Source organism: Carcharhinus amblyrhynchos, chromosome 11 (genome assembly GCF_965287045.1).
Source record: "Carcharhinus amblyrhynchos chromosome 11, sCarAmb.v2.hapA, whole genome shotgun sequence".
In the NCBI taxonomy this organism is placed as follows: Eukaryota; Metazoa; Chordata; class Chondrichthyes; order Carcharhiniformes; family Carcharhinidae; genus Carcharhinus; species Carcharhinus amblyrhynchos.
In genome coordinates, this window is record NC_137334.1 from 14,347,764 (window position 1) to 14,369,121 (window position 21,358).

The window sequence follows — 21,358 nt, forward strand, 5'->3', positions numbered from 1 at the left end:
TATTCGGCAGCTATGTCCTCTGGTCCTACACTCTCCCATGAGTGGAAATATTCTCCCAACATTGACCCTGTCTAACCTTACATGTTTCAATCATATCACCTTGCTTCTGAACCCCAACGAATACAGACCCAATCTGTTCCTATTTCTTACGGTCTTTGTAAACTCTTCCAGTACTACAACCCTCCAAGATTCTCATCAACCCTCTGCATTCCAGCTCATCGTGCATTCTTCTCCTTTTAGCCCATGCTTCGCAGCCATCCCTTCTGCCACCTTGGACTGAAGCTCTTGAATTCTTGCCATATCTCCTCAGATAGCAGTCCCTCTGTACCCAGGATCATCCTAGTAAACCTCCTCTGAACTGTCTCCAATGATAAGAGCGGCATGGTGGCACAGTGGTTAGCGCTGCTGCCTCACAGTGGCAGGGAGCAGGTTCAATTCTGGCCTTGGGTCACTGGCTGTGTGTAGTTTGCACATTCTCCCCATGTCTCTGTGGATTTCCTCTGGGTGCTGTCGTTTTCTCCCACATTCCAAAGATGTGCAGGTTAGGTTGATGGGCCATGCTAAATTGACCCCAGTATCAGATTAGCGGGGTAAATAAGTGGGGTTACAGGAATAGAGCCTGGGAGGGATTGTGGTCAGTGCAGACTGAATGGGTCAAAGGCCTCCTTCTGCACTGTAAGGAATTCTATGAATAGATCTTTCCTTAAATAAGTGGACCAGAACTGTAGGCAATATTTTAAATCATAGCATCATGGAATCCCTATAGAGCAGAAGGAGACCATTCAGCCCACTGATTCTACGATGACTCTTAACCAGACTTACCCAGTCACCCCAGATATTTACCCCATTAATCCGCCGAACCAATATATCTTGGGCACTAAGGGGCAATTTAACAATAATCAACCCACACATCTTTGTGGATGGTGGGAGGACACCAGAGCACCCGGAGGAAACCCACAGGGTGTGCAAACTCCACACAGATAGTCACCCAAGGCTGGAATTGAACTCGGGTCCCTGGCGCTGTGAGGCAGCCAGGCTAACCACTGTGAGAGAAGGATGGGCCAGGCAATGATCACTTAAACATTGAAGAGAAGATGAACATGATTCTGCTTTAGGCTAATGACGGCAATTTTAAAAGTTTAATAGTGATAAATATGTCAGTTTTCTCTCATTTAGTCTCCTTACAAAATCTCCCCAGTCCTGACAGTAATAGTGAAAAAGTATTCTCAAGAAGGGAGTGTGGCCAACTAACCCATGATCAATCAGACCATGGTTTCTAAAGTTAAGACTAAAACATTCCCAAAATTTTGTTCGTGGCAAACCAGAATTACAGCAATATTTAAATGTTTCGATCTATTTCATCTTCTGAAACTTTGGCATTCACATCTGATCGGGAAACCCACAGGGACACGGGGAGTACGTGCAAACCACACACAGAAGGGGGTCTTTCAGCCCATCAAGCCTGTGCCAACAACAATCCCACCCAGGCCCTATCCCTGTATCCCCACATATTTACCCCGCTAATCCCTCTAACCTAGGCATCCTGGGACACTAAAGGGTAATTTAGCATGGCCAATGCACCTAGCCTGCACATCTTCGGAGTGTGGAAGGGAATCCACACAGACACGGGGAGAATGTATAAACTTCACACAGACAGTCACCCAAGGCCGGAATCGAATCCAGATCCCTGGTGCCGTGAGGGAGCAGTGCTAACTACTGTGCCACCGTGCCGCCTGCTGACGGTAACCCAGGAGCGGCCTGTATTATTGTAGAATCAAGCCTCCCTACATGTTGCTCCTATGAAAAGTATTTCAAATTTCCTCCCTGCACCCAAACCTTTCATCCCCAGAGGACTGTCCAGGAATCTATTCCAAATAGGGAAAGCTGGCAAAAAGAAAGCTGACCTAATTTAATAATAAAATAATGAACAAAGCTTCATTTAAAACATGCCGCAGGCCCCAAATTTAAATTGCAAGTCTTTTTACTCCTTCCTGTTTTTAATCTGAAGGCTTCGGTCCATTCAGAATGGATGCTCCTGAATTTTTATTATAAAACCTGCCAATTTCTGTTTAATAAGTAATAGGACAGCACTGATTGAGAAAAAGAAATATTGCTTTCAAACATCGAAATTGAGACTGCCCCAGGCTTTCTGCTGAAGTTGATGCATTGACTACTGATTCCAATGCAGGAGCAAATCTCCAACACGGCGGAGTATGGATTCTTCGCCCTGCAATGTGTCACCTTGCCTTCCCTCCCCTTACCAACACTGCCGCTCCCGTCCCACCCCACATCAAATCACTGCCGCTCCCCACACACCAGCTAACATCACGCCTTTCCCCCACCTCACCAGCTAAAAAAAAAGATAGTTTCAAGAGCAACAACAACCTCGGAGCACCTCACTTGAGCGGGCCGCCTTAATGTAGGTCGTTCAACCAGCCCAGCAAGCTAATGGTAGCTCTCACTAGATGTCCACTTTTCCAGGGTGCGGGTGGGGCATGCCCATTGCACTTTGGAGTCTGCTGATGCCAGCCCTCATGGTTTGCCTAAGCTAGGGTCAAGTAATGGATAAGGAGGTTAAACCGAGGCTTTACCTGACGCAATTTTTTCAAGTGTTTTCATCTCAGCCTTTTAGCTAAGATGAAGCATCAGATCAAGCCTGGGAAGGGATGCAAGTTATCACTATGTCTACTTGGATCTTGTTTGATTGAGCCCAAGATGGGATGCAATGTTTTGTCTCGTCAGCTTGGAACTGGTTCGTCCCTCATGTTGGGGGACCTTGATTGGACTTCATTTGAACTGGCTTTTTTGATTAGGATTAAAGTATTGAAAGGTGCAAAAATTAACAATGTTCAGAACATACTTTCGGGATGGTGGAAGTGAATAGTCGTGAGATTCAAAGTTAAAAAATGTGATTTCACAACTATCCACTCATTTTTTGGCTTTTAATTGGGAAATATATCACATGTGGCACAGAAGGAAGGACAAGGTAACAAACATTTGTGGCAAGCTTTTATATTTACAAGTAATTGGACTTAAACATAAGCACGTCTGAGTCTGAGCACTGGGTATGCAAACAAAGAACAAAAGAAGGAGAGAACTTGCACTTATACAGTGCTTTCTATAACCTCCAGAGGTCCCAAAGTGATTCACAGCCAATGAATTACTTTTGATGTGCAATCACTGTTGGAATGTGCGGAAATATATCAGGTATCCTGAGTATTCACATGTACAGGTCTTGAACACATCCATAAGCCTAATACCAGATGTGTGTTTACGTACATGTAGCCTTTAAACACAATCAATCTCAAGGCTGCCACACATTAACATCTTGTGTAAAACATGAGGAACCTGGCCTGGGCACTGAGCTTGTACAAGCCCAGCAAGCAAATCCATTGCCTTGTCCAGCATGTGCCAATGTGACATGCAAACACGCCCAGCTTGGGCAGAAGTACGTGCATGGACAGAAGTACCGTCGCAAACCATACACCCCCACTGTCACTAACAACCACCCCTTCCAATACGGTTGAGTGCGTGCACAGATGCATCAGCTTGGTCATTTCCTGAGTCCCTACAGGTTTTCAAAATTTCTCCTCGTAAAGTCCTCGCGCATTCCTCTAGACTCACAGATGATTTTTCAATTGTCGACTTTACTTGAACAAGATTTTCTTTTGAGGAGACATGCAGGTAGAGAGCAGTGGTTGGCGTGACGGGGTTGGATTGGGGTGGGGGGGGGTGGAGAGTTGTCAAGGAAACATGAGGGCCAATAGATCAAAATGGAATTATGAATTAATGGGAGCAGGTAAACAACTTTGGTGCGTTCCTTTGGAAAGGGGAGAAGCGAAGGGTTCTTGGAGAGGAAATTGGTTGCAGACGCAGGAAACAAGTATGGCTGCTCCTGAGAGGGGCCAGTGGCCGCAACGTTGGTCTGCAGCTGTTACTTCCAGGCAAAACGCGTGTGGTTAAGAACAGAGGGGAAGGTCAAATCCTGATCATTAAGGAAATAAAAGCATTTTATGTGAGAAGCAAGGGCCTCCTTTATGACACAGTATTCATTTCACTTGCACTGGCCCCATCCTGGTACTGTTTATTCAATGCCACTCAACTTACAATGGAACGGAGGCCAGGAAAATACTTTACAAGAAATCCCTGACCAGACAACGAGCAGAGGAATGCGTAAACCACTCCTAAGTGTCTTTGCCTCTGTGCTTGCTCTGTGAAGTGGTGGAAACAACAGGTCAGAAATTCTGCAGCTGGAGATAAACAGACACTTATCATAGTGGCGCTGGCCTGCAGTGGCACAAAACGTATTTATTTTAAATCCACATTCACTGAAATCTTATCAACAACCTTTACACAAACAGTGGCTGCATAAGAGGGCCAACCCAACGTTCAAACACAAAAAAAGAACACCCAGAATAAATACCTCTTCTATAACGACCGCGTACAAGATTATTATTGTGATACGCCGCGTGGTAATGAAGAACGCCAACGCATTTTAAACGTTTGTTTAGGCGTGAAATCCTTCCTGACACGTCTTCTGGAAGCTTCAGACATCAACGGCTTTAGCCATTAGAAAGAAAATCTCATCAGTTCTCCATGCAATCCTGCAACCATTATCCATTGGAGTTACCAGATTCGAGGTGCTGCTCTTAATGCACTCAATTAACCCTTTTGAGTACAAATACGCCTTTCATGTCTCTCAAAATGCACCTCATAGCCACAAGGGAGGAGAACCAATGTTTTGGGATGTAAGATTGTGGGGGTGAGGGTGCAGAGAGGAGGCTACTGGTTTGATTTTCCCCCAACTCTCGTTAATTGCATTCATTACGAAAGGTAGCTATCACGGATTTTCTTATAAAAACTAAAAGCAAGATTAAGCCTTTCAGCCCTTCGAGCCTCCTGATCCTTCCCTCCCCGCATATCCCTTGATCCCATTAGCCCCAAGAACTATATCTAATTTTGTCTTGTATTCACACAATGTTTTGGCCTCAACTACTTTCTATGGTAGTGAATTCCATACATTCACCACTCTCTGGTTGAAGAAATTTTTCCTTACACTTTGAGGGTTAAGGAATAAACCACTAACTCCTAGTTCTGGACTCCCCCATCATTGGGAACATTCTTTCTGAATGTACCCTGTCCTACCCTGTTAAGAGTTTTATAGGTTTCTATGGGATCCAACTCTTTATTAGCCAAAACGAAACCTTTGGTAGGTAGTGACCACAATCATGTCAGCCATTTGTAGCTCTCAAGCTTCTCATTCAGAGGACTGTGGGGATATCAACCCTACTCCAAAGGCCCTATCACAAAACCTAGGCTGACACTCCAACGCCATACTGAGGGAGCCGTACACAGTTTCAGATGAGATAAAATAAAAATGCCTCATCTCCCCTCTCCGGTAAGTCATACAAGATCCCACGAGACTGTTTGGAGGAAGAGCATGAGAGTTCTTCCTGATGCACTGGCCGAAGGATGATTTTCAACAGAGGTTTGGACAAGCAACTGAGGGGCAAGCAACTGCAGGGCTACGAGGAAAGGGCTGGTGAGTGGAATAAATTAAATTGTTCTGGCAATGAGCTAACACAGACCTGGTGGGCCAAATAGCCTCCTTCATTGCTTTAAGCATTTTATGATACCACGATTGTCTCATTGTAGGACGTTGCCATGTGCAATTTGGCTATCACCTTGGGTCCTTGCTCTGTGCCTATTAGACACTGCGTAGCTGGCAACTTAACCTTTATCCTACAACAGTGACTAGGGTTCAATAGTATTCATTGGTACACTGGGATATCATATCTATAGGCCATGAAAGGCGCCCTGTAACAGAAAGCTTTTCTTTTTCTTTTCACTAAACTGCTTTCTTTGAAGGTGTCCAGGTTCATTTCCTGATGATCAAGTGTTCAATGTCAAATATTTCCAAAAGGTTAGCTGGAAGGCTGGAGAATGGCATGGTGGCACAGTGGTTAGCAATGCTGCCTCACAGCCCCAGAGACCCGGGTTCGATTCCATCCTTGGTTCACTGTCTGTGTGGAGTTTGCATGTTCTCCCCATGTCTGCGTGGGTTTCACCCAGGTGCTCCAGTTTCCTCCCACAGTCCAAAGATGTGTAGGTTAGGTGTATTGGCCTTGTTAAAATTTAGGGGAGCAAAGGCCTAGTGGTAATATGACTAGACTGTTAATCCAGAAACTCAGCTAATGTTCCTGGGTTCGAATCCCGCCATGGCAGAAATCGAGTTCAATTAAAAAAATTCTGGAATTTAGAATCCATGATGACCATGAACCCATTGTCGATTGTTGGAAAGACCCATCTGGCTCACTAATATCCTTTAGGGAAGGGAATCTGCTGTCCTTACCTGGCCTTGCCTACATGTTACTCCAGAGCCACAGCAATGTGGTTGACTCCCAACTGTCCTCAGGCAACCAAGGATGGTCAATAAATGGTGGCCAGCCAGTGATGCCCATGTCCCATGAATGAATGAGAAAAAAGAAATTGCCCCTTAGTGTCCAAAGATGTGCAGGTTCAGTGGGGTAGCCATGGTAAATGCACAAGGTTATGGGGAGAGGATGGTGGAAACAGGCCTATGTGGAATACTTTTTCGGTGAGTTGATAGTCCAATGGCCTCCTTTTGCACTGTAGGGATACTATGGTTCTGAGGGGACTGCGTACAACTGGTTGAGGGAGTTTCATATCCTTCAAGTCATGTGTAGAGGCTAGGGAAGACTTGGAACAGAGAAGGTTAAGTGGAGATTTAATGAAAATATTTTGACAGAGTGGAGAGGGAGAAACTGCTTCCATTGGCAGGAGAATTGATAAACAAAACCAATTTCAGGTGACTGGTATAGGATCCAATGGGGAGATAAAGAGCTTTATTTTTCATGCAGTGAGTTGTTACAATCTGGAATACATTGTCTGAAAAAGATTGGTGGAAGCAGATTCCATACTAACTTTCAGAAGGCAATTGTGTAAATATTTGAAAAGGAAACATTGGCAGGGACGCCAGGAATGAGCGGGGAGTGTGGGACTAACTAGACAGCTCTTTTCAAGAGCTGCCACTAGGCAGGATAAGCCAAATAACCTCCTCCTGTGCTGTGGGATTCTCTAACATTCTCATCACAGAGCTCACGTATGAACAGGCTGCCCTTGTTTGTGAAACCACGTGAGGTAGCAAGCCAGCATGTACCATCAGAACATCTGAAGCTCAGCTGACACGGTCTTCAGTTAAAACTTCGAAGAGAAAATAAAAACCGTGACAGGAACAGCATACAGGAACATGGAAGCCATTCGGCCCACCATGTCTGTGCTCTCTCTTTTCTCAAGTAACTTCTCAAGTGCCAACACTGGTCTAACAAATTCCAGGAGGTTTTATCTCCATATTCTCCACGTTGGTCACAACAACAGCCAACCGCCAACTGCCTTTGCAGCCCAGTCGGAAAGTGCACTGACCTTTCACGTCCTGAGTGACGATCCACATTAATCCAATCAAAAAGACTTCCTTCCAATTTCAAATAATCTTCTAACCAATAAACAAATGGACACCATGGTAATAAATAAAAATGACACCATGATTTTTCTCCCAGATTGCTCTCAGCAGCGTCCAGAGATTAATCTTTAATTACTGAAGACTCCAAGACAGTCCAGAACAGTTGGTTATCAGAAAGTAATCATCTCTAATCCCACAGTTCTGTTCTCCCTCCAAAACTCTGTCACTTCCCACACCACAAATATTTATTTACTTCACTGATTTTTCAATAAGTGAAACAGCATTTCCCTATTCACTTCATCAAAAGCCTTCATTAACTTTAAATAAAGCTCATAAATATTCTTGGAGACGTTTTTGCTCAAGCCTTTCCAATAGATTTACCATGAACTCACCGAATGGTGGAGCAGGTTGGAGGGCTGAATGGCCTACTGCTATGTTCCTTACAATAGTTAACCTTCGCTGATGAATCCTTAGTTCATGTTCTCCATTACTGAAACAATGTTTGATGCATAGACCCTCATAACATTTAAGAAGTATTTAGATGTGCACTTGTAATGTTTGAAGTTTTATTTATTAGTTACAAGTTGGCTTACATTAACATCGCAATGAAGTCACTGTGAAAATCCCCTAGTTGCCACAATCTGGCGTTGGTTCGGGAGCGCCGAGGGAGAATTTAACATGGCCAATCCACCTAACAGGCACGTCTTTGGAGTGTGGGAGGAAACGGGAGCACCCAGAGGAAACCCACACAGACACAGGGAGAAGGTGCAGACTCCACAAGGAAAGTGACCCAAGCCAGGAATCGAATCCTGATCCCTGGCGCTGTGAGGTAGTAGTGCTAACCACTGTGCCATGCTAGGGTACAAGAGAAAGCTTTTTAGCCAGGGGGCGGTGGGGGTTTGGAATTTGCTCTCCAAGTTGGTGGTGGAATCAGGCCCTAAACTCGTTTAAAAAGTATGTGGATCTGCACCTTAAGTGTTATGGGCCACATGCAGGAAGATGGGATTAGAAAGGGCATCTGGGTCAGCATGGACAAGATGGGCCAAATGGCCCCCTTCTATGCTGTATCATTTCTATGGTTCTATCCAGATCTTGTACTCTGATGGGCTTCCACTGAGAAACATGGGCATTTGCTCACGTCCTTGCCATCAAAGACGGGGTTCCTTGCAGGTGGAAAATAAATCATTTGACTGAAGAAAGAAAGAATGGACCAAATGAGAGGGGTTTGGGAATCCTTTATGTAGTGACAGCCTATCAGCAAACATGTCACCAGAACAACGGCAGATAATCCTATTGTGTTCACCCTGCCGCCAACCTTCATTCCTATGCCAAATAGTTTACCACCTGGACCCCCACATTCAAGAACTTTAAATCCATTCAGGTTCAGTCACTTTAACGATTCGCATCAACTGGGCCCAGTATCCAACAACGTCTCCTTTCCGGCACCCAAATGACCCATGGTAAACAGAAAATAAAAGGAAATGAACAGAGAAACTAAAAGAACAGACTCGCTCCACTAGGCACCTGTCCAGCTTGCTTTATTTGTAGTGAAAGCTCCTTTTGTTCCCCATGGAAGTGCTTCACTTCTGAACTCTCTCGAAATTTGACTGCATGGCTCTCCGTTATCCATCCGCATTGCTGCTCTATCCATCACAGCTCATATCATTTGCTACAAGAATGGAATGGAGCCAGTTTATAGATTGGTGGCACAACCTCCTGTTTGCAAAACCTGGCCTACCATGCCCAATGCTGTAATCAGCTTGAGGGGAGTGTGGAATATCCTTCAGATAGGATACAATTCATGCAAGGGAACTCAGAAATGCTGCTCATTTTTCAGCCAAGAGTCAGATCTCTGTGAAGGAAATTTCTTGTGCATGGAACTGGCTGATTTATGAGTAAAACCGGTGTGTTTTAAGGATTAACTAATGTTATTTTTACAGCTGTATATACTCAGTTGGGTCAAACTAGTAGTTTTGGAAAAACATAAATGCAGCAATGCGTTTGGTAAAAATTGCAATCCTTTCAAGTGGTTAGATTTCAACGAGAAGTTTGCCAGTCTACATATCCCTGAAGATGTTAGGTTAACTGGACTGGACATGCTAAATTATCCCTTAGTGTCCCAAGATGGAACGTGGGCGGTACAGTGGCACAGTGGTTCGCACTGCTGCCTCACAGTGCCAGGGACCCAGGTTTGATTCCTGGTTTGGGTCGCTGTCTGAGTGGAGTTTGCACATTCTCCCTGTGTCTGCGTGGGTTTCCTCCAGGTGCTCTGGTTTCCTCTCACAATCCAAAGGCGTACTGGTTAGGTGCACTAACCCAAATAGGCGCCGGGGTGTGGCAAGTAGGGGAATTTCACAGTAACTTCATTTTGTGACTTCAAGATGTGTAGGTTGGGGGGTGGGGGGTGTTAGCAGGGTGCACATGTTGAGCTACAGGGATAGGACATAGATGGGATGCTGTCGGAGAGAGTCGGTGTAGACTCGGTGGGCAGAGTGGCCTCCTTCTGCACTGTAGGGACTCTAGGATTCTGTATCAACTAATCATCAAGCTTCATGTAGTTCATTTCAGCCAATTAGAAACAGCATGACATTCATTCTTTTCCTACCACTGATAGATTTATTGCAAAAAAAACCGCACATTTTACGCTATGTACAAGACCACAACTTGTATAAATACACAAATGTGATGTTCGAAGACTAATGAAGCTTAACAATTTCCCAGTAACCATCTGTACTGACATTATGTAGGCGTTTACGAAGACTAATTCGTTTTGTTGTAAATAGCAAAACTATGAAATTTGTTTTAGCCGATGATTTTGCAACATACACCGTACAGGGAGCCTCTTCACAAGCATATCTACAGCATCACAGAGCAGCGAGCAGATAAAATTTGCACTCTATTCAGTGCGTTGTGTTATGCTTGGAGAAAATCCATACGGGATCCCCGCACTTTGTTGATGCTCAGAGCTGGATAAGTGGTTTCACTATGTCACAGTTGTAGATTTACCAGCAAATAACTAACTGCAAATGCAAGAGAATGTTTACATATACAAAGGGAAATGAATGGCTGGCAATATGTTCAAAGCTAAATTCAAACCAAGCAGTTTCGATAACTACAAGGATAAAATCTACATAGTTCGTGATCAATAAAATGCTTGAGTTTCGAATACTACATGGGAAGGCAATGGTCTAGTGGTATTATTGCTAGACTATTAATCCAGAAACTTAGCGAATGTTCTAGGGACCCAGGTTCAAACCCTGCCATGGCAGGTGGTGGAATTTGAATTCAATAAAAAATATCTGGAATTAAGAATCTACTAATGATCATGAAACCATTGTCAATTGTCAGAAAAACCCATCTGGTTCACTAATGTCCTTTAGGAAGGAAATCTGCCGCCCTTATCTGGTCCAGCCTACATGTGATTCCAGAGCCACAACAAGATGGTTGACTCCCAACTGCCTTCAGGCAACTAGGAATGGGCAATAAATGCTGGCCCAGCCAGCGACACCTATGTGTCACGAATGAATAAAAAAAAACTACCATCTTAAATTCACTCCCAATTTAGTATATTTGAGGTAACATGCCCTAATTAATTTTTTTGGAGGGAAAAATACTTAGTTGAACGAGCATTGAAAGAATTGGTTCCATTAAGTAGGAGGACACTGCTTTGACCGTATGTTCTGCTCAACTAGAGGTGCATGCCAAGGCCATGGCTTAACCATAATTCTGGGGAGGGAGCCAGGGCTTGGTTGGGGGCATGGGTAAATGAGCAGGTCTGGAATTGTTGCTTCAGCTTCCAGTATCCAGCCAAGTCTGGATGAAGGGTGCCTATCAACTTAACAACATAGTCCATAGTAGCCTTGGTAATCCTATTGATAGGCAGGGCAGCAATTAACCTCAGCAACTATGTTCTGGAGAGGAAAGGGAAAAAGAGTTGCATCTACACAGATCCTTGCATGACCTCAGGAGGTCCAAAACACTCTATATCCACTTAGGTGCTTTTGAGGTAATCAAAAACCTGACAACCAGTTTACACATAGTAAGGTCCCAGGTGGCACAGTGGTTAGCACTGCTACCTCACAGCATCAGAGACCCAGGTTCAATTCCAGCCTCAGATCACTGTCTGTGTGGAGTCTGCATGTTCTCCCTGTGTCTGCGTGGGTTTCGTCTGGATGCTCTGATTTCCTCCCACAGTCAAACATGTATAGATTAGGGTTGATTGGTCAGCTAAATTGACCATAGTATCAGGGGGATTAGCAGAGTAAATATGCAATGTTACGGGAATAGGACCTGGGTGGGATTGTGGTCGGTGCAGACTCGGTGGGCCAAATGGCCTTCTTCTGCACTGTAGGGATTCTATGAAAAGCAGCAATGTGATCAGATAACCTGATTCTTCTAAAGCAAAGTTGAGGGATAAACACTGGCCATGGTCGCGAAGAGAACACTCCTGCTCTCTTCCAAATAGTACCACGAGGTAGTTCTGTCCACCTGAACAGTCTGTTTTTTCTATGCTTTTGTGCTTATGGTATAGTACTCAAGAAACAATACTTTTCACTGTACCCCAGTATACGTGAAAATAATAAAACAAATCAAGAAGCAAATCTCACTATTCACCATAGTTTTACAGCAAGTCAAATAAAAATTGGGACATATGCATTGTGTTACAATGGAAGTTTAAATATTATATACAAACTTTAATTTTTATTTATTACTATTTTAAAAATCTATGAAACTTTAATCAAGGAATGGAGAATTTTGAAATTGCATGAAAATAAAATTATCCTTTCAAGGCCAGTGAGGTTGTTCATCAGTAATTATCAGTGTTAAAAATCCAATACATCTCTTATGACACAGGATAAAATTTTTAAATGCTTTCATACTGAGATGGACGACACTGTGGCACAGTGGTTAGCACTGCTGCCTCACAGCTCCAGGGAGCCGGGTTCAATTCCCAGCTTGTGCAGAGTCTGTATGTGGTCCCCATGTCTGCGTGGGTTTCCTCCGGGTGCTCCGGTTTCCTCCCACAGTCCAAAGATGTGCGGGTTAGGTGGACTGGCTGTGTTAAATTGCCCCTTAGTGTCAGGGGGACTAGCTAGGATAAATGCATGGGGTTATGGGAAAAGGGTCTGGGTGGGATTGTGGTCGGTGCAGACTTGATGGGCCAAATGGCTTCCTTCTGCACTACCAGATTCTATGACAAGTAGTTCAAAAATGTAGTTCACATTTATTCAGTGATTTCACATTGCTTTGTGCCTGCTAGGACTTCAACAGTCCACTCTTTGGAGGAGCAGGGAATCATTGACAGCAACTACTGAATTTCCAAATGTAACTGCGTATGTGCAGTTGCCAGAAGTTACTGTCAGTTTCACAAACTAATGAAGAACACTATACATTTTACTGTCAACACAATGGCAAAATTCGAGATAGTTAACAGACATACCATGGGTAATTTCAATCTAACACTCCAGGCAGGAATCCCGCAGGATTGTGTGGAGTGCTCGATTTGCATCCCATTCAATGATTTTAATAGCGGGTGAGATTAGATAGGATGCAAAATTCAATTTGATCAGTTTTGTGGCAGGCAGAATAGGTTAACATTTCTCCCAGTGCCCCTCTGTGGTTCATTCATCAATTCTTTTAAAAAAAACTAAAGTCAAAGATTTTCTTTGAAGCCAATATTGAATTGGAATCACCTTCAACGGCATGAACACACTGGGAAGGGGTGCAGAGGAGATTCACCAGGATGTTGCCTGGGATGGAACATTTAAGTTATAAAGAGAGGTTAGATAGGCTTGGGTTGTTTTTGCTGAAGCAGAGAAGACTGAGGGGCGATCTGATTGAGGTATACAAGATTATGAGGTGCATGAACAGAGTGGATAGGGGGCAGCCGTTCCCCGAGTGGAAGGGTCAGTTATGAAGGAACACAAGTTAACAGTGAAGGGCGGGAGATTTAGGGGGGATTGGAGGAAAAACCTTTTTAGCCAGAGGGTGGTGACAGTCTGGACTGCACCGCCTGGGAGGGTGGTGGAGGCGAAATGCCTCACATCCTTTAAAAAGTACTGGGGTGAGTACTTGGCAAGCCATGACATTCAAAGCTTTGGGCCAACTGCTGCAAGTGTGATTAGGTAGGTAGGTCAGAGCCTTTCATGCAGACAGTGGGCCAAAGGGCCTCTTCTGCACTGTAGAATCCAGTGATTCTGTGATCATCCCTTGATTCCAATGTGTCATAGATCATTGTAATTCTGACAGCTAAGGGAAGATAGTGGGTGGGATTCTCCCAAGCCCCTGCCGGTGTATTTGATTTGATTCACTATTACATGCACTGTGATACTGTGAAAAGTATTGTTACTCGCACACTGTGCAGATAAAGCTTACCGTTCATAGAGTACATAGCGTGCTATACAGACAAAGCACACTGTTCATCCAGAAAAGGAAGGGAGATGGTGTAAAATATAATGCTACAGTTACAGGTAGGGCATAAAGAAAGATCAACTTAATGTGAGGTAGATTCATTCAAAAGTCTGGTGGCAGCAGGGAAGAAACTATTCTTGAGTTGGTTGGTACATGACTTCAGACTTTTTTACGTTGTCCCTGAAGAAAGAAGAGAGTATGTCTGGGGTGCGTGGGGTTCTTGATTATGCTGGCTGCTTTTCCCAAGTGCAGGATGTGTAGACGGATGGGAGGTTGGTTTGCGTGATGGACTGGGCTTCATTCACAACCCTTTATAATTTCTTGCAGTGTCGGTTAGAGCAGGAGCGATACCGAACTGTGATATATCTGGAAAGGATGCTTGCTATGGTTGTAAAGCAGAGGTTGATCCCCCCTCATCTGTAAAAAGTGTGAGAAGTGGTGTGACCTGCTCTTCAGCAGCTCCTTGTGGTTAAATAAAAGAATAACTCTCTGATACTCTCATCAACATGTAACAATTTATCTAACTAACAGTGAACAAATTAACTAAACGATTAACAAACTGAATAAATCCCTTCTAACTATTAACTATTCACAAATAAAACAAGATTCTAATGGTATGCTGTTCAAATATACAATTCCCACTCATTAACAAAAATAGAATTTAGTCACTCTCTAAATTACAACCAGGTTTTGTGTCTTCCGGAATATTTTGTGCCCTCTGTGTTGATTCTTCTGCCTGGAACTTTTCTTCTTCAGTTCCTTTGCCATCTAGATGGTGCTTTCTCTTAAGATTTAGCAGAAGCTATGAGAGCGAGCAATTCTCTTTCTCTTCCAAGACACAGAGAGAGAGAGAAAGAGAGAGAGCTTAGAGCTGTTAGTTCTGAAAGATGCTCTCCTCAGTTTGTCCCCGACTCTATTTTTATACCCGCAATACATAATCAATATTTCCCCACAATAGGATTGTTGTCAAAACCATCAGATTTATATTTAATAGGTTTTTGGTATCTAAGTGCCTGATTCAAAATTCAAAATCCTGGCAGGCACGATGGGCGAAATGGCAAGAGGACCAGAAATGAGCTTCACACCAATGTGAATTTACAGTGGGATGAATTGCTGGTCAGGTCAGAGAACCCACCAGAGGACGGTGTGAACCATATCTGCATCCTATTAACGAAGGTCCACCCTCAGACGCAAACTGCGCCCCCTGTGCCAGATTCTCCACAGTGCCAGTGAGCAAACACTCGGTCCATAAAACAGAACATACAGATGTCGGGCTTCACCTGAAGAATGCTTGGGGCTGCCTCCAGAGCTCAGGATGGAGACCACCCACATCCATGTACCCTGGGAACACCACAGCAGTTGGTCAGGGGATGCATCTGAGGGTGAACCTCCTGGATTCGGAGCCTTGGAGAGGGTCCATCTTCCAGCCTCAGAAAGATCCTGTTGGTCCATCTTCATTCATTCTCAGGAGGTCCATCTTCCAGTCTCAAAGTGTTCCCAGAGATCTATCTACATTTTCAGGTGATTCACTTCCTTTCTTCAATTAGAGTCAGTGACGTCGAGCACCTTTTCATAGAAACCATCGACCCCTACAGTGCAGATGGAGGCCATTCAGGCCATCAAGTCTGCACTAACCACAACCCTATCCAGGCCCACCCCTATAACCCCATGCATTTATCCTGTTAGTCCCCCTGACACTAAGGGGCAATTTGGCATGGCCAATCCACTAACCTGCACATCTTTGGTCTGTGGGAGGAAACAGGTGCGCCTGGAGGTAACCCACGCAGGGAGAACGTGCAGACCCCACACAGTCAGTGACTCAAGCCAGGAATCGAACCAGGGTCCCTGGAGCTGTGAGGCAGCAGTGCTAACCACTGTGCCACCCAATCTGGCACCCAAACGGTATGGCGGGCTACACCCCACCACGGAGAACAGAGTGAATCATCCGGGTCCAGAATTAGTGAGGTCGGGGACGGAGGATTTGGCAATTATTCACGCACCCAACCACAGTGGGAAACATTCCATGCTGCTGTCCACGCCATGGCGCCTGGTCTCAAGCTGAGAGAAATCTGTTCAGTTTTTCTCATCTACCACCATGGGGCAGCACGGTGGCACAGTGGTTGGCACTGCTGCCTCACAGTGCCAGAGACCTGGATTCAATTCTGGCTTCTGGTCACTGTCTGTGTGGAATTTGCACATGCTCCCCGTGTCTGCGTTGGTTTCCTCCTGGTGCTCCGGTTTCCTCCCACAGTCCAAAGATGTGCGAGTTAGCTTGATTGGCCATGCTAAATTGCCCCTTAATGTCAGTGGGAACTAGGAGGGCAAATATGGGGGATTATGGGAATAGGGCCTGAGTGGGATTGTGTTCAGTGCAGACTTGATGGGCCGAATGGTCTTCTTCTGTACTGTAGAGTTCTATGATTCAAGTCCTAACCTGCGATAGTCTTACAGGTAAGTGGAATTACAAATGAAAGCCTAAGTGCAATACTGGCCAATGCACATCTGGGGTGGCACAGTGGTTGGCACTGCTGCCTCACAGTGCCAGGGATCCGGGTCACTGTCTATGTGGAGCTGGCACGTTCTCCCCATGTCTGTGTGTGTTTCCTCCGGGTGCCCCGGTTTCCTCACACAGTCCAAAAGATGTGCAGGTTAGTGGATTGGCCATGCTGAATTCTCCCTCAGTGGACCCGAACAGGCACCGGGCTGTGGAGACTAGAGGGTTTTCTCAGTAACTTCATTGCAGTGTGAATGTAAGCCTACTTGTGACGGATAAATAAACTTTAAACTTTGACGAAGGCAGATTTAAAAACCCTGTAGGCACACAGCTTGAATGAGACAGGAACTAACTGCTGGCTGACAGGTTTATTACAAAGACTACTGGATGACACAGAAGCAGCAAAGTTATCTTCCAGTTTTCGGAACACTTTAAGACCAAGAGAGGCAGTGAAGTGGGAAGAAGCATTTTTCGAATGGTTGAGGCTTCACCGCAGTATGAGTAGAGAAATGTAAACATTAAACATTCCTCAGCCCAGGCAATTCTGTAGGCAAACATGGCATCTACAAACAGCATTACGTGTTCCTGCAGAAGTTATCCCGCTGTGCTCCAGAGGGTTGCACACATCAGTCTCATTAGTGTTGCTTACCTGGCATGGTCTCCATTAAGTCCTGGGCTCTAAAGGTTAAACAGATCCTGAAGAGCTTAACAGGCTAAATAAACACATCTCAGAGTTGATACCGTGCATTTCCAGCACCACCCAACCCACAGGTCATGGCTTACCACTGCGACCGGTTTGACAGTCAGGCTCCGGTTCGGGGCTTCATCAGACTGAGAGGCACCTGGTTGGAACAGGGCAGGTGGGACCAGTGCTGGGTCGCTGCTTCTTCGCACCATGAGTGGTGTGTCTGTGGTGAACAAAAGACGGGGGTCAGACAAGTGCACAGCACCTAAGCGCACCTAATTAAGACAGCTGAATACCCCTTTCCCAAACAGCCTCACATTTTAGAAAAAAACCTGTCTCAAATAAAAACAGAAGATGAAGGAAATACTCAACAGGTCTGGCTGCATCAGTATGAGATAAAAATCGTAGAATCCCTACAGGGCAGGAGGTGGGCCATTCAGCCCATCAAATCTGCACTGACAACAATACCGACTAGGCCCTAGCCCTATAATCCTATGCATTTACTCCTGCTAATTCCACCTGACACTAAGGGGCAATTTAGCACGGCCAGTCCACCTAACCTGCACATCTTTGGAGTGCGGGAGGAAACCCACGCAGACACTGGGAGAGCATGCAAACTCCACACAGACAATCACCCGAGGCCGAGTTCCAGGCAGCAGGCTGCTGACCTTTCACCTGAACAAGGGAATAGCTAGAGGGATACTGCATACACTTGTGAATTTTTGAAACTGGCATCTTAGGCAAAGGAGCTGGTTCTGAAGCGGGTAATGTTTTTGAGGGGTTGACATGCAGCTTAATTTAAGCTCAAGTGAAATCCAAAAAAAAAATCGCAACGAAATAAAGTAAAAACAAACGACAATATTAAAAACATTTTACATTTATTTATAACATTACGAACCACACGTCATCCACTGATAAAATCTAAAGATTCCCATGTGCACATTTAAAGTAATAAACAGTTGTAATTACTGTTAAGTAATTAATGATCACATTATGGCTCGTCGTTCATAATCTGGTCACTTTAATCATTTGAAAAAATATTAATAAAATTTGAATGTGTAAACATTTTAGACAATTATTTACTTATTTTCATTACATTCCAATCATTACCATCCCCGGCAGTCCCGATACCTTTAAGCTTCAAGCCAACAAAAACAATTGTCGATTTTTACACAAGGTATGCAAGAAGATTACAATATCTTAGTCCAGTGATTATGGTGTTGAATTTTTCATGAGAACAACTTTCACGTAAGTACACACGGTAAGTAAGACAAATGAGGGAGGGTGAAAAAAGGAAAACAAGGCAGAATGTACGGTAGTGTGGAAGATGATGAACAGAATAATGAAACAAGTGGCGGCCGAAAGCAAAAACACAAGAAAACAAGATTAAGGGGGTTATTTTCCCCGTCCCGCCTGCCATGGGAATTATAGTGGGCAGGAGGGGGAGTTGGGGTGGAGAGGGGGAGAGACGGGACCAAGCAAAGGTCTGTTGACCTCAGGCAGGGTTTGCCAGTTTAGGGGTGAGCACGTCCAGAAAATCCCACCCTAAGACTGAAACGTGCAAAGAAAGTGATATAAAACAGGATGGGGAGGTTGGGGCAGAGATTAAAGTCTGGAATCGTTGAACTCGCCATCAAGTCCAGAAGGCTATAACGTTCCAAAATGAAAGATGATGTTGTGCCCCTCAAGGGTGAGTTCTGCTTCACTGGAAAACCGCAGCAGGTGGAGGATGGAGAGATCAGCGTGAGGACAAAGCAGAGAATTAAAATGGGAGGCCACTGGAAGCCTGGGGTTATGCCTGTAGGCTGACCACAGGTGCTTTGCAAAGCTGTCTCCCCCCGCCCGTGAAGAGTGGAATGCATTGTGACAAATAAACAATACTAAACTGAAAGAAGTGTCCATAAGAAAGAAATGTTATTTCACCTGCAAGGGTTTGTGACCATCCCTCTCACCCCAGCCCCACCAGACTCTCTTCTGTCCTAGCCCTGTATATGATCTCATTCTAGTTTCCCTTCCATTGCCCCTCTCATGCCCTCATTGAAACCAATTTGGCCTCAACTCCCTCTTCCAGCTCCAGTGACTATTTCCACTAAATTGTTGAGCACTTGATCTCGGACCACCATGCTAGAGGTTATTGCAAATGATTGACCTCTCTTGCAAACTGCTGCCTCACCTCAATCTCCCTTCTTCTGCAGGCTGTGAGCATGTCCTACATTAGCACTCTTCTTTCTCGCAACTCTGAATCTCCGTTAAGGTTTCCTACCTCACACCAAGTCTCATTTGCCCATCACCCATGCCCTTGCTGACAAATACTACTGCCTACTACCTCCAATTTAAAAATTCTCTTCCTCACCCTTTTGACTCTCCATGGCCTATCCTCTAGCCCACAGCTCCATTCCCTGCTCCCCCCCCACCAACCCCACCCCACCATGCACCATCCATAACTCCATTCCTCAGTCTCTGGTTTTGTGCGCATATCTCCACTTCCTTCACCCACACCATCTGTGAACTTCATTGCAGTGTTAATGTAAGCTTAACTTGTGATACTAATAAATAAACTTTAAAACTTTGTTAACACAATCCTAGCCAAGTCGTGAAGTTGAAACCAAGGCACAAAGCTTGTATTTATTGACTAAGCTTATTGAATTGTTCGGTCTCTCAGCTCTCCTCCCACATAGCCCAGTGTCCCAGCCATCCCCTATTTATACATGCTCAATGACAACACCCACCATCTGCTTCTCCTAAACTTAACAGGACATTAATATCTCTGACTGTTGAATAAAAGTTTAAAGTTTATTTATTAGTCACAAATAGACTTACATTCTGAGGGAGAATTTAGCATGGCCAATTCACCAAACCTGCGCATCTTTGGACTGTGGGAGGAAACCGGAGCACCCGGAGCAAACTCACGCGGACACGGGGAGAGCGTGAGACTCCACACAGACAGTGACCTGAGGCTGGAATTGAACCATTGTGAGGCAGCCATGCCACTGTGCCATCATGCCGCCCAAAATGTACTTCTATAACTATTTCCTCCCCTTCTCGTTTACAATCCTCCCTAAAACTCATCTCCACGACCCGGTATTTGGTCCTCACCTTTATTAACTCCCTTATCTTTTATCTCATCACCCATTTTTATTCTGTTTTACCTTTCAGGACACTTTCAATGTGGGTTGATGCTGTTGTGGGGATTAATTCTACTCCCAAATGCTGCAGGGTCGTGTATATTTATACATCTCAGATAACAGGACTGAGCCTACTTGTTACCAATTAGCTTAAGTCCCAAGAAGCAAGCATGAAGAAGATATTCCTAAATGAGGCAACGTCAATGCCCACAGAACCATAACATGAATCACTACCTTCAGAGAAAAGAGGAGAATTTTGAAATTATAATCGGGATGACATTCATAGAGAAACCGCCACCCCAACTCACACCCTCCCAACATCCCACACACTCCAACATAGAACCCCAACACCCTGACACACTGCCCCCCCATCCCGACACACATTCCCCCCCACCGTGACACACACTCCCCCCACCCCGACGCACTTCCCCTCCACTGACGTACCCTCCCAACCCTGACATGCATCCCCCTCCCGGCATGCAGCCCACCATCCTGATACGCACCCCCCCACTCCGACGCACACCCTCCCACTCTGCACACGCCCCCCGCCCTGACACACAACCCCCCCCCACCTCTACACACTTTCCTCCATCCCGACACACGCCCCCCCGTCCCCACTCCGACGCACACCTCCCCACCCTGACACATTACCCCTCACCACAACAGACACACTGCCCCCCCCCCACCCCGATGCACTCCCCCCCACCCTGACTCACTGCCCCCACACTCTGACACACTTCTTCCCATCCCGACACACACACACCCCTACCCCGACACACAACCCCCACCCAACACACAACCTCCAACCCAGCCCGACACACATTCCTCCAGCCCAACATGCACACCCCCACTGCAACACACACTACCCCCACACAGACACACCGCCCCCATCTGACACACACATCCCCCATACCGACACGCACCTCCCACCCTGACACGGACTCCCCACCCGACACACACGCCCCGACATGTATCCCCCCTCCCCGACATGCAGCCCACCACCCCGACACGCGCCCCTCCACCTTGGCCCACACCCTCCCGCCCCGATACACGTCCTCCCTGTCCTGCCACACGCAGCCGGCCCCGAGACACACACCCACCTGCCCTAGCACACACACACACACACACACCATCCCAAAACGCGCACTGACACCAAAATGCAC

The 21,358-nt window shown here is 45.5% G+C and overlaps 1 protein-coding gene across 1 annotated transcript in view; it reads right to left on the reverse strand.

Moving 5' to 3' along the window:
* Window positions 1-21,358, reverse strand: part of LOC145349922 (partitioning defective 3 homolog B-like) — a 1,010,807-nt gene that overhangs the window by 656,158 nt on the left and 333,291 nt on the right. Inside the window, exon 4 of the mRNA XM_080198594.1 lies at window positions 17,169-17,293. Within this exon, the coding sequence (XP_080054720.1) occupies window positions 17,169-17,293 (125 nt within the window). The remainder of the gene's footprint in view (window positions 1-17,168; window positions 17,294-21,358) is intronic.